Here is a 12,797-nt window from a genome sequence, read left to right as displayed (position 1 = left end):
ATTGTCCCCAGGAACTGCTGGGGGGGGTGGACATGGGGCTGTGGTGGCCACACTCCGCTCTCCAGCTGTAACCAGCGCCTCCAACCCATCCACAGATTGTCCAAAGTCACCCTGAGCTGTCACTGCTGAATTGTGCATTGTGGGCACCTCGTGAGGAGCCTCTGCCCCGTTCCCTGCCTGGGCTCCAGCCCCTCCTGCCCAAATCCATCCTTGGGGAGCAGGAGAGGGGAACCCCTGCCCTGCTCTCCCCTTTCTTCTGCGCTTTTTGGGAGGTCCCCTGTGCCTGCTGCTGGTCCTTCAGCTCGGTGACATTGGGGTGGGGGTGCTTTGGGTGCAGGCCCCCAAAAGCTCCCCAGGGGAGATTGGCCGAGGGAGGGTCCCTACCTGAGCCTGTCCTCGGCCTCCCTGGTGCTTCCTGAGGAGGGAAAGGGGTTTGCAAAAACGAGTCAGTTCGGTGCTGGCTGTGTATGGTGCGGTGGCTTGGCAGGAGTGGGGGTCACGGGGGTCCCCTCCTCACCCTGGATGAGCTCTGTGTGTGCCAAGGTCACCGCCTTGGTGGCCATGACCTACTCCTGGAGCCACCCCTGGCAGGGACATCGACGGTAGGGGACACCTGGCTGAGTCCCCATCCGCAGGATTTCCCATCCCTGGGGATGAGCTGGGTGAGGGCTGGGGGTGGGGGTCCTGCATTTGGGGGCCATGGAGTGACTAACCCAGCCTGGGCCTGTCCGTGGCAAACTCAGGGCAGGGTGGGGATCTGGGGACATCCCAAGGTTGGGGACACCCGAGGCCGCTGGGGACACAGCGCTGGGGAAGCCAGGTCCCTTGGGTCGAGGGCTGGAAAACCAGTGGGGTTCAGGGAGAGTGGGGGTGGATTCCCACTGGCAGTTCCACCCCAGGCCAGGGGCTCCCCGAGACCCCCAGACCCCCCCCAGGAAGGGGCCAGGGGGCCCCCAGACCCCCCCACGGCTGCAGCCCCCTGGAGAGGCTCCCCCAGCTCTGCCAGGACCCTGCCGCCCTGGGGTGCTGAGGGGGTACCCCACATACCTGGGGGGCTCACCTGTGTGGTGGGGGCGCTCGGGAGGCAGGGACTGGGGGCAGTGCAGGCAGTGCCCCCCGGGCACCCGTGGGTGCTCGGATTGCGGGGTGCTCCCAACGCCTGTGTTTGGAGGTGCAGGAGATCCCCAGGACCCCCGGGGTGGGAGGGGGTCTCTGCTCCCCCTCATCGCTGCCACGAGCTCCCCCGTGCTGAGCCCTCCAGCACCGCCCCCCCCGATTTTGGGGTGCACTCCGTGCGGGGGGGTGGGAACAACTTGGGGTCCACCCCCCCTCCCCCAAATCCTGCGCGTTCCCATGGCAACGCCGGATGCGAGGGGAGCCGCCCATTGGCTACCGATGATGTCATCTCAAGGGCGGGGCACCCCCACCCCAAAAAAAAGAGGGTGGGGGAGGGGAGCTCCGCCCCACGCGGCCCCTCCCCGCCCGTGGGGGCCCCACCCCGCCCCACCCGGCACCGCCCCGGGGGCAGCGGCGGCGGCGGCGGCCGGGGATGCGCTCGGAGGAGGCGCGGGGTGCGGTGCGTGGGGCCGGGGGCGCGGGGGGCGCGCGTGGGGGCCTGAGGGGGCCGGGGGGGGGATGGGAGCGCGGGGTCGGGCGGGGGAAGGGGGGAGAGGGGAGGGAAGGAGGGAAGGGAGGGATGGAGGGGGAGGGCCCCGCCCCCCGCGCCCCCCAGACCTCCCCTCCCCCCTCGCCCCCTCACGCGGGGGTCGCGCGTGGGGTGTCCCCCCCCCCATGCACGGCGCGCGCTTCCGGGCAGGGCGCCCCCCCGCGGCTGGGAGGTCACACCGGGCGGCGGCCCCGCCCTTCCCTCCCCCTCCCACGCCCTTTGCTCTTAAAGGGCCAGGCCGCGTTTGCGCTCCAGCCCCCCCGTGCCCCCCGCCCCCCCCCCCCCCACGGGGTCCCCCCTCTGTGTTCCCTCCGTGCCCCCCCGCCGTGTCCCCGGCGGCCGCCGGCGGAGGGTGGAGCGCGGAGGAAATTCCACGGGGGGGTGTGGCGGCGGCGGCGGCGGGGTGTGACCCCCCCACGCCCACGGGTGGGGGACACGCGGCGGGGGGAGGGGGTGGGGACACGAAGGGGACAAAGCGGTGGGGGGGGGCTGTGCAAGGCGTTTTCCCACGCTCCCCCCCCCGCCCAAGGTCACCCGAAATGCCTCCTTAAGCTCTTTAGGGCTAAAAACGGGGAGCATTAATTATTGCCGGGCTGTGGAGGACATAAAAGTGTTGGGAGGGGTGCACAGCACCCCCAGATATGTGGGTTTGAGGGGGGGCCCCTCGAGCCCCCGCCCCACAGCCCTGGCTGGGTTTGGGGTGCACCGGGCTGAGGACGGAGGAATTCAGTTCACCCATAAAGGGGGGGGGGGGTGCAGCAGTGTTGGAATTTGGGGGGCAACGAGCACCCCCGCCCCCTTAGCTGCCCCGTCCCGCACCCCCTACACCTGCGGGGCTTTGGGGTGCAATGGACCCCCAAATTTGGGTAAGGGAGGGTCCCCCAGGGTGTCTCTTTTGCACCCCCCCTCACTGAACCTGTTTGTGGGGACCCGCCGGGTGCGAGGGGCCGGCCCTGGGGGGCTCTGGGGGGACACTGAGGTCCCCAGGTGCGGGGGGCAGTTGGTGTCTGTCTGGGGGTGTCCCCTGGTGTGTTTTTGGGGGGGTCTGGCTGGAGGGGGTGCTTTGAGGAGCTGGGGATGTGTTGGAGGGGGTCCCTGACTGAGCGTGGGGTGGTTGACGGGTGTCTCTCCTTGTTGGGGGATGTTTTGGGGGTCCCTGAATTTGGGGGGATCTGTGGGGTCCCTACCTGAGAGTGGAGGTTTTTTTGGGGGTGCTGGTAGTTTGTGAGCATGCAAGGGGGGTGTTTTGGGGGTCCTTGGCTGGTTATGGGGTGTTTGGTGGGGTCCGTGGCTGAGTGTTTGTGTTGGAGGGTTCGCCCCAATATGGGGGTACTGGGGGGGTCTGTCTCTCTTTGGGGGTATTTGGGGGTGTACCGTGTGTTTGGAGGGGGCTGTGTGCGTTGGGGGGGGGGGTCCCCAGGTGAACAGGTGGGTTCTGGAGGGGGGGGGAGGGGATGTCTCTGGCTGTTTTTGGGGTGTGCTGGGGGGCTCCTGGCTGTATCCGGGGGTGATTCGAGGGGGGCTTTATTTGGGGGTTCCGTGGCTCTGTGCGTCTGTTTGGGGGTCCCTGGCTGGGTGGGGGGTTCGCGGGGGATCCCAGCCCTGAGTGTGGAGGTGCTTTGGGGGACCCGGTTTTATGGGGCCGGTGAATTCGGGGCTCCGTGTGTGAGCGGGGGCTCCGTGCCGGCGCCGGGAGCTCGGTGCCGGTATCGGGAGGGTTCGGTGCCGGGGGCTCGGCGCCGGTATCGGGAGGGTTCGGTGCCGGTGCCGAGGACCCTGTGCCGGGGCCGGGGGGGCTCGGTGCCGGTGTCTGGGCTCGGTGCCGGTGCCGGGGGTGCGCTGTAGCCGCCGCCCCCCCCGGGCGGGGCCGGGCCGTGTGCGCGGGGCGCGGCGCTGGGTGTGGCGGGGCGGGGCCGCCGCGCGAGGCCGGTGCGTGGGGGCTCCGCGGGCGGGGACGGTCCCTGCGTGGGCAGGTACGTGCGGGGGGCTCGGGGCAGCGCCGGAGGGTCCCGGGGCAGCGCGGGGGGTGACCAGGAGCTCGTTGGGCCGGGGGTTCCACCGAACCGCTTGTCCCCACGCGTGCCCCGGGACCCAGCGCGGGGTGCGGTGGGGCTGGGGGTCCCGCTCCTCCCTCGGTCGTGTCGCGGTCCCGCGGGGGCGCAGCGCCGGCCGTGCCGCGGGTGGGGCCGTGCCCGGTGCCTCCCGCGGGGGCCGGGCCGGGCCCTTTAAGAAGCTCCACCCGCGGCCGAGCCCAGGTGGAGCCGCGGGGCCGTTCGCACCTCGGCCGGCGCGGCCCGGGAGATGGTGCTGCGGGCGGAGGGGGAAGGCTGCGAGCGCGGCGGACACGCGTGGGAGCCCCGCGGGTCAGTGCGTGAGTGACCCCGGGCGGGGGCGCGCGGCCCGGGGGGGCGCGGCCCCTTTAAGGCGAGGGGGGAAGGAGCGGGGCGGGGCCGCCACCGCCCCGCGCGCGGGACACGCCCCCGCCACGCCCCGCCTTCGGGGGGCGGGGCCGGGTCGGCACAAAGGCGCGGGCGGGGGGGCGGGGCCTGCGGTTCCCGCCCTCGGCGCGCGCGGCCGCCGCCGTGAGGGGCCGGGCGGGTCCGTGAGGGACGGGCGGGCCCGGCCCCGCCTCAGGGCACGGGCGGGCCCCGCCATGCCCGGCCCGGCGACCCCCGGGTGGCCCCACGCCCCGCCGGAGCCGCCCCGAGGCGCCGCCCCGGTCGGTTGGTTGGTGAGAGCCCGTTAAAAAAACCCCTTCGCCCCCGCCCCGTGCCTCAGTTTCCCTGGCTCCTCACGGACTGCGGGTCTCTTGCAGGGCCAGGGGAAGGCGACGCCCGCCATGAGCTCGTCGGCGCTGCTGGCTGAGGGCCCCCTCGACCCCCCGGTGCTGCTGGCCGACATCAAGACAGAGCCCCCCGAGGAGCTGCTAGCCAGCGACTGCAGCCAGCCCCAGGCCGAGCCCGTCGATCTCTCCCTCAATAAATCCAAGGTGGCTCCGGCCTCGGCCCCGCCGCCACCGCCTCCCACCTCGGTCCAGTCTTCCCCCATGCTCGTGGCTCCCCCGCTTCCCGCTTCCAGCACCGTGTCCATCCCGCCCTCCGGTCTCAGCTCCACCTCGGCCATCCCGGCTGTCCTCTCACCCGGCTCCATCCTAGCCTCCACGCAGGGCAGCGGCGGGCAGCAGATCCTGCACGTCATCCACACCATCCCCTCGGTCAACCTGCCCAGCAAGATGGGCAACCTGCAGACCATCCCCGTGGTGGTGCAGTCCCTTCCCGTCGTCTACACCACCGTGCCCACGGACGGCGTCACCGCCATTACCGTGCCCCTCATCGGGGGCGACGGCAAGAACGCTGGCTCTGGTAAGGGCACCTGGGGGGAACGCTGGAATCTGGGGGGTGGAGGGTGTCTGTCCTGCCTCGTGGAGGTGAACGCTCGAGGGGGATCTCATTTTTCACTGTGGTGTGTCCCTGCCACCACCATGTGCCACTCTCATACAAAGCTCCTCAGCCCCCAGCCTGTGCCCCGCAGGGGACATGGGGAGGGCAGGGACACACAGGGCATGGCACTGCCTGTTCTCCACCCATCCTGCTGCTGGCAGCCTGCCCTGCCCTTCCAACTGGCTGCCTGCTGCCAGCAGCTCTGGTTTCAGCTCAGCTGCTCCCTGTGCCCCCCACAATCCCCTTTCCCAGGACATTCCCAGCTTCCCACCTTATCCGGGGTGGGGGACCTGGATCTGCCCTGCTCTGGGCAGGAGCAGGCAGCCAAAAGTGGTGCCCCCAAGTTGTTTTCTCCCTTTGCGGGTTCTCCATCTACCCACTTGGATTTGATTCTCTGTAGGGACAGGCAGTGCCAGGAGCACTGCAGGAGCAGGGGGAAGGCTGAACACTGATGTGGGGTAGGTGTTTTGGGGATGTCTCTGTTCTGTGCTCACCCCTTGTCTCTTTGTGCCCTAAAGCTTTCCTTTCCCGGACACCTCCAGTGAAAATGGACCCTGGCTCTGTGTACCCCATGGACATGAACAGCGACAGCGAGGACAGCGCCTCTGAGAGCGGCCCAGCGCCTTTCCAGGACCTGCAGAGAGAGTGAGTGTCCTCCTGCCTGTGCCTCCCCACCCTTTATCCCCCTGAGCCCCCCCGTGGGCTCCGTGGGCTCCAGGGCCGTGGCTCCAGCTCTCCCCGCTCCCAGCAGGCCGGCGGCGCGGGGGTCCAGGGCCGATTCCCCGGACCTGAAGAAGCGGCGCATCCACCAGTGCGACTTCGAGGGCTGCAATAAGGTCTACACCAAAAGCTCCCACCTCAAAGCCCACCGGAGGATACACACAGGTAGGGGTGGGATTGGTGTCCCTGGATTCCCCGTGGGATGGTGCTGTGGCCCTTTGGGAGTGCTGGGTGGAGGTGCTGAGGGATTCCCCGTTGGGAATTTCTGTGAGGGCTTTGGGGGCCCGTTGTGGCGGCGCTGACCCTTCTGTGCTCCCCTGCACAGGCGAGAAGCCCTACAAATGCACGTGGGAAGGCTGCACCTGGAAATTCGCCCGCTCGGACGAGCTCACCCGGCACTTCCGCAAGCACACGGGCATCAAACCCTTCCGCTGCTCGGACTGCGACCGCAGCTTCTCCCGCTCCGACCACCTGGCCCTGCACCGCCGGCGGCACGTCATGATGTGAGCGGTGCCCGCCGCGCTGGGAGCCGGCAGCGCCTCCCTCCCTCCATCCATCCATCCACACCCCGCGGCTCCTGCGGGGCGGGGCGGGGACTGCGGAAGCGCCGGGGCCGAGCCGTGCCCGCTGCAGGAGCCCCGCCGGCACGGCACGGGACGGCAAACAATGGATTCTGGACTGCTGCCCCTGCTCTCTTGTCCCCAGCTGTTTTTATTCCTGGGTTTGTCCTCGCCTGGAGGCTCCTTGACTCCTCACCTGGAATTCACTCAGCAGTTGCCTCCAGCTCTTCAGCCTCCGGCTGGTGCTGTCCCCCGTGTGCTCCCTGTCCCTCCCAGTGCCTGGGAGCCGTGGCAAGGACAGGGCGCAGGGGGTGATGGGTTCCGTGGAGGAGCTGTTGGCCATTCCTGCTCCATCCCCAGACTGTCCCAGCAGCAGAAGGGACATCACCTCTCTGTGTGTCCCTCAGCACATGCTGGGCTTCATGGGATGTGCTGGGTGTGCAGAGAGCCAGGAGGAAAAGAAGAATCAAGAAAGGGGGAAACAACCCAACAGTGACCCACAAACAAGACCATCACCACCACACAAAGGGAAACTTTGTGGAATGTGGAACTTTTCTTTTATGGAATTCTATGAGGGGGTGGGACAGGGTGGGGGGGATGAGGGCCAGCAGCTCTCGGGTTTTTTGGAAGACTCTGGGCCACTTGAAGTGTTTCTAAGTTAAACCAGCGGCTGTGGCCACACGCTTTGCTTTTTAATAATGGTTTTGGAGGAGTGTTTCTTCATCCCCCCAGCCAACCCCCCTGGTTGCTGGGAGTGTGTCAGGATTTGGGGTTGGATGCTCTGAGCTGTTGGGTGGTGGGAAGGGTGTTAGGGACCATGACACCTCCCATGCTCAGGGCAGTTCCTGCAGAGAGTTCCTAGACTCCCTCTGAACTGGTGCTTTTGCCCTGGCTGTGTGGAGATGGGGGAACTGGTGTGAGGAGGGGGCTGGGGGGGCACTTCAGGGACCTGTGGCCCCTGAAAACAACTCACAGCTGCTTGGGAAAGTGCTTTTCCTTAGCTTCCCATCCACCAGCCAGGGTGTGCCATGGGCAGAGCTTGTCCCTGGCCTGAGGTGGTCCCTGACCCCCACGGCCTGAGGGAGAGTCTGGCTGGGCACAGACCCACTGCCCCTGACCACAGCCATCCCACCCTGCAGGCCTGGGCAGAGTGGCTGGAAAGCTGCCAGGTGGGGAATGTTTGTTCAAACCTATTAATGGCAAGAGGCACTGTAGGAATACCATGGATTGGCCTGGTTGTGGTGAGGATGTCACCTCCCACAGGGGACAGGGACAAGGCAGAGCTCTTCAAGGCATTCTGTGTCCAGAGGATGGACCCAGGGGGTCCCAGTGCCCTGAGCTGGACGAGCAGGACTGCAGGAATGATCTTGAATGAACTTGTGCAGGATCTCCTGCTCCAGCTGGATCTCTCCAAATCCCTTTGGGACCTGGTGGGATTCATCTGAGAATCCTCCAAGAGTTGCTGATTCCATCACAAAGCCTCTCTTGATGATTTTGAATGGTCTTGGGACTCCAGGAGTTCCCAGCTGGCTGGAAACTGGAGACTGTTGTCCTGATTTTCCAGAGGGGCAGGAAGGAGGACTGACAGGCCTGTCAGTCTCACTTCAATGCCCAGTAAAATCATGGAAAAGATGATTCTGGGAAGTATTGGAAGACCCCTGGAGAACAACACAGTCATTGGTCATAGCTCCACGAGGGGAAAATCCTGCTTGTCCAGCCTGATTTCCTTCCACAACAGGGTATCTATCCCACCTGGCTGATCAAGGAAAGTCAGGAGATGGAATCTGTTTGGACTCCAGCAAAGCTTTTGATCCTGTCTCTGCCAGGGTCCTTCTGGACAAAATGTCCAGGCTGCAGCTGGATAAACACATGGGATGGGGAGCAGCTGGCTCCTGGGTTGGGCACAGAGGATGACAGAGATGACAGAGTGGGGTGACACCAGCCTGGCACCTGTCATTACTGGGGTGCCACAGGGCTCCAGCCCCATCCCAGTTCTCTTCATCATCCTGATGAACAAGCCAGATGTAGGACTCTAAGGAATACTAAGGGAAAAAATCTCTAAATTCTTCAATTGAAGCTTTTTGGGGATTTTGCATGAAAGATGTCCTATTCTAGAGAGAAAAATTACAAAGAATAGATAAAAGTACTTCTTACAGAAATGAAAAAAATCCTACTTTTAGAGGATTTGGGAATTCTGTCACCTTTTGAAGAGCCCCGTGGCGCCGCCTGGGCTCGGCCGAGGGTGGAGCTTCTTAAAGGGCCCAGCCCGGCCCCACCCGCGGCACGGCCAGCGGGACCGAGGGACAACTGAGGGACAAGAGGGACCCCCAACCCCACCGCACCCCGCGCTGGGTCCCGGGACACGCGTGGGGCTCCCGGCGTGAGGCTGCCACGGCGACCCCCTGCCCGAACCGGCTCCTCGTCAGCCCCGGCACTGCCCCGGGAGCCCCGGGGCTCCCCTGCACCTACCTGTGGGCACCCTCGGGGGTGTCCCTGGGGGTGCTGGCACCCCCAGCCAGAGACTGGAGGTCCCTTGGGGGGCACAGGGTGCTGGCAGTGTGTGTCAGGGTTTCCCTTGGGGGCACAGAGGGGCCTTCGGGAGATGCCCTTTATGCGGACAGGGCGCTCTTTGGCGGTGCTGTCACCCTATGTTAGGTTCAGGGTGGCACTTTGGGGCACTTAGGCTCTGTGCTTCCCCTTTTTGGGGTGCTGCCAGGCAAAGCCATGCTCGGGGGACCCTCCTGTCCTTCATTGCCCAGGTTGGGCATGGGGCGCCCCCCCTCCTGAGCACCCCCAGCGCCCCGCAGTCCGTGTGTGCGGCTGGGACCCCGGCAGTGCCTGGGGGCTGCTGGGGCGGGTCCCGGTGGGCGCTGCTCGCACCCCAAACCCGGCCGGGCCCGCTGCTGGGACCCGGTGCCGGCGCTCGGGCACCCGGTGGCGCCAGCGGCCCGCGCTGAGCGCCGGCCGGAGGAGGAGCCGAGGGATTCCCGTTCTGCGGGAGCTTCCCCGAGCGCGTGGGGGCCGCCGTGGCACCGCTGATCCCCCGGTGCTTCCGCGGCACGGGTGAGGAGCCGTAACAAAGCCCGTGGGAAGGCTGCACCTCGGAGTTCTGCAAGCACGGGGGCATCAAACCCTTCCGCTGCTCGGACTGCAGCTCCTCCGCTCGAGTGCCTGGGCAGGGACTGCTGGCACAGCTGGGCTGGGCAGGGGGAATGGGGGGACGGCCCCCAGGTCTCGGGAGATGCTGCACGGGTCTGGGGGTCACACACGGGCCAAACGCCCGTGACAAAGGGACAGCGGTGTGTGGGCATCGCCTGCGGCTGGAGAAGATGCCGAGGTCCTGCCACACAGGAGCCGGTGCCAGCCCCTCCCCAGGAGCTGGCCCTGCCATCCCGGGGGTCCAGGCTGCGCTTCCTCCCAGCCGCCTCTCCTGGGTGAGGCCCTGAGGGCTTTTAATTGCTCTGAGCAGCCCGGCTTGAGATCCCCACCCACGTCCCCGGGCCCACTTAAGCTCAGCCTGGGGCCACCAGCTGCTCCCTGTGCTGTTCTGGAGCTGTCTGAGCCCTTTCCGCAGCCACGGTCCCCCCGGCTCTCACCTTGACCTGCCCCATCCCTGTCACCTGGGTCAGTCCTGCAGCACGTGCCAAGGGCAGGGTGATCCCCAGGGAGGGCTGTGCCCCCCCCGTTCTGGGCACAGGTGGTCCCTGAGCTTCAGCAAAACCCCTGTGGCAGTGGCTGCCAGAGCCTGTGGCATGAGGGGCACATCCAGCTCCACGTGCCCTGGGAATTCTCTAGTGCCTGGGGTTGTGCTTGGTGGGAGCCCAGAAAACCCTCCCGGTTGTTTTGCAGGCTTGGCAAAGGTCCAAGGCTGGGTTTTGGGGGGAAAAAAAAGGCCAATACCACCCCCTTCCTCCAACCCTGAATTTTTGTCCTGGAAACTCAGCTCAGCCTCAGGCCCTTCTGCTTCCTCACCTCCCTCCTCCTCTCCCAGGAACGCCTGGAGCTGCTGGTCCATCTCACTGCCTCCCAGTGCTCCCCCACTGCCTGACTGGGGGTACTGGGCGCCTCCCCATCTCCTCTGGGCTCTTTCCTCATCACCTGCCTGCACTTCTCCACGGCTGGCAGAAGAATTTAGCAATCCCCAAACTGCTTCCCTGCTGAAGGAGCAGTGACTGGGAGGGGTCCTGCAGCCCTCTGGGGGGTCCTGCCGGCTGGTGGCCCCCCCGTGTCCCGGGGGCAGTGGGGTGGCGGTGCCCTGGCTCTGGGATCCCCGCGGTTCCCTGTACCTGTCCCTGTCGGGGGTGCCGGGGCCTCTCCGCCCTCCCGCCCGGCACTGCTCAGACTGGTTTAGCAAGTGGATGGGACGGGGCGGCCGCTTTTCCTTTGAAGGGCTCCCGGGAAGCATTTGATGGCTGGAAACCTCCCGAGGAGGAGAAAGGAAAAGACAAAAATAGGTGGTTTTGGGTTTCGGTGGGGGAGCGGGGGAGGCGCGGGGCTGCTCCGGCAGCTTTGCAGACCTTTGTGTGCCGGGCGTGGGGACAGGCGAGCGGGGCCGGGCCACAGGAGCCCGAGCAGCTCCCGGCACAAGCCCGGGGTGGCCTCGGCCCAGGGAGGCAGAGCCAGAGCGGGCTGGGGATGTCCACCACGGCCCCGAGAGAGGTGAGTGCTCCGGGGTGCCTGGGGGGTTCGGGGGGGCAGCAGGGAGGGAAGAGCTGCTGCAGGAGGCAAACAGGGCCAGGGACCCCCAGGCAGGGCCTGAGCCCTTCCCCGGCCCCCCCTCCTGGCTGGGACCTGAGGGGGGGCTCTTGGGGGTCCCTTGGGGAGTCAGCCCAGTGGTGAGGTGTGAGGATGGCTGTGGGGATGCTGGGGGCAGGCTGGGGCTGCCTCAGCCTGTGCCCGGGGTCATTTGGGGAGTGGGAGCTGAGGGTTGCTTCCCAGCCTGATCCAGGTTTCCTCAAAATTCGGTGCCTTTCTTGCCTCTTAGCTCAAGTCTCTGTAATCCGGGGCTTCACCTGCCTCCTGCTCCCTTGTGAGAGGAGGACCTGGCTGTCCTTCCTCTCCATTCCTATGGGCCTGGAGTGCCAGGACCCAGGATCCGGGGCTGGCTCCCCAGTTCTCCCCCAGTGACCCCCAGCAGCCCCAGCCCCTGGGTTGGGACCCCCTTTCAGCTCCGTGTGGCCCCTCCAGCCCTCCCTGCACAGGAGCTCCCTTCCCAAACCCCCTCCAGCCTCTCGGTGTCGGCTTTTCAGAAGGGAATTCTGCGTGCGAGGAGGGAGGAAAACGTGAGGAAGGTCGGCAGGGGAGCGCGTTGGTGGCCGGGTCACGGGGAGCCGCCCTTATCTCTGCGCCATCGCGGGTGACACGTGGGGACACAACGGGACCGGCGGCGCCCCCCGGGCAAAGTGCCGGTGGCAGAGAGGGACCCAAGGCCGTTCTCCCGGGGCAGATAAGGGCCCTGCCTGGGTTTGGCCCATCCCTGCAAGGAGGGGCAGCTCCGCCTCGCAGGGATGGACCAGGAGCAGCCTGCAGTGAGCCCTGCTCCTGGGATTCACTCGGCTGTGCATGGGATGGAGAGAAAGGGGACACTTTTGGCTTTTATAATGGAATCATGGAATGGTTTGGGCTGAAAGGACCTTAAAGGCCATCCCATCTCAGCCCTGCCATGGCAGGGATGCCTTCCACTGTCCCAGGCTGCTCCAAACCCCAACGTCCAGCCTGGCCTTGGGCACTGCCGGGGATCCAGGGGCAGCCACAGCTGCTCTGGGCACCCTCACTACAAATTTCCTCCTTTCCCCATGTGGTCCTGCAGGGCTGGTGACACATCCCCCTGTCCCTGGCACCCCTTGGGAGCCCTGGTGAGACTTCCAGCAGCAGCAGAGCTTCCCTGGAAAACAAAACCCTGCAAGGCCTGAGCTGTTCCTGTGCTTGCTGTCCCAAGGGCTCACAAGCTCTGCTCTCTGGGATGCTCAGCCCCCCAGCTGATGGTTTTGGTCCCTGGTGTGGGGTGGCAGCTGTGACACCAAACCTCTGCTGTGGCTGCTGCTCTGAGTGGTCACAGGTCCCATGTGAAGGCCCTGGAGTGGCAGAAATGCCATGGAACAGGCATTGCCCTGCCCTGGCAGCACTGCAGCTGCCCTCCCTTTGGCCAGGGGGGTAGAGCAACCTCGGCCCCACCCCCCACTGCCTTCCCCTGCTCCTGTGGTCCCCTGGAGCTGCTGAGATGTCCCCAAGGTGGTGACAGCAGCATCCCTGCCTGTGTGGGATCCTGCCTGGGACACACAGGGAAGTGGGGAACCTGGGGCTGATGTGGGATGGATGAACACAGAGAGGGGGAAGATCCAGGCTCTTCCTTGGGGAGGGGCTGGGGACCATCAGGGCTGGATTAATCTGGAGCAGAATGGCTTCTTTTTT

At 66.2% G+C, this 12,797-nt stretch overlaps 1 protein-coding gene across 6 annotated transcripts; it reads left to right on the top strand.

The window, feature by feature from the left end:
• Window positions 1-1,496: 1,496 nt before the first annotated feature.
• On the top strand, window positions 1,497-6,957 carry KLF8 (KLF transcription factor 8). 6 transcript variants are annotated; one of them, XM_084213296.1, is made up of 5 exons: window positions 1,497-1,576; window positions 4,482-5,028; window positions 5,625-5,751; window positions 5,858-5,991; window positions 6,152-6,957. In XM_084213296.1, exons 1-5 carry the CDS (start codon window positions 1,550-1,552, stop codon window positions 6,331-6,333), a joined length of 1,017 nt encoding a protein of 338 aa, XP_084069422.1. In that variant the 5' UTR covers window positions 1,497-1,549; the 3' UTR covers window positions 6,334-6,957. The 6 variants fall into 6 exon arrangements, with proteins under 6 accessions (XP_084069422.1, XP_084069421.1, XP_084069423.1 ...); XM_084213295.1 differs by having other exon boundaries at window positions 5,855-5,991; XM_084213297.1 differs by lacking the exon at window positions 1,497-1,576 and adding an exon at window positions 3,563-3,639 and having other exon boundaries at window positions 5,855-5,991.
• The last annotated feature ends 5,840 nt before the right edge of the window (window positions 6,958-12,797 follow it).

Source organism: Fringilla coelebs, assembly GCF_963513975.1.
Source record: "Fringilla coelebs genome assembly, chromosome: 11".
NCBI lineage: Eukaryota > Metazoa > Chordata > Aves > Passeriformes > Fringillidae > Fringilla > Fringilla coelebs.
This window is presented reverse-complemented; position numbering and strand designations above follow the sequence as displayed.

Bases quoted from the DNA above. Each gene is read 5' to 3' on its own strand.
- KLF8 (XM_084213293.1), top strand. From the start codon at position 4,320: ATGCCCGGCCCGGCGACCCCCGGGTGGCCCCACGCCCCGCCGGAGCCG. The intron at 5,029-5,624 runs GTAAGGGCACCT...TGTGCCCTAAAG, and splicing joins CGGCAAGAACGCTGGCTCTG to CTTTCCTTTCCCGGACACCT. The intron at 5,752-5,854 runs GTGAGTGTCCTC...CCCCGCTCCCAG, and splicing joins TTCCAGGACCTGCAGAGAGA to CAGGCCGGCGGCGCGGGGGT.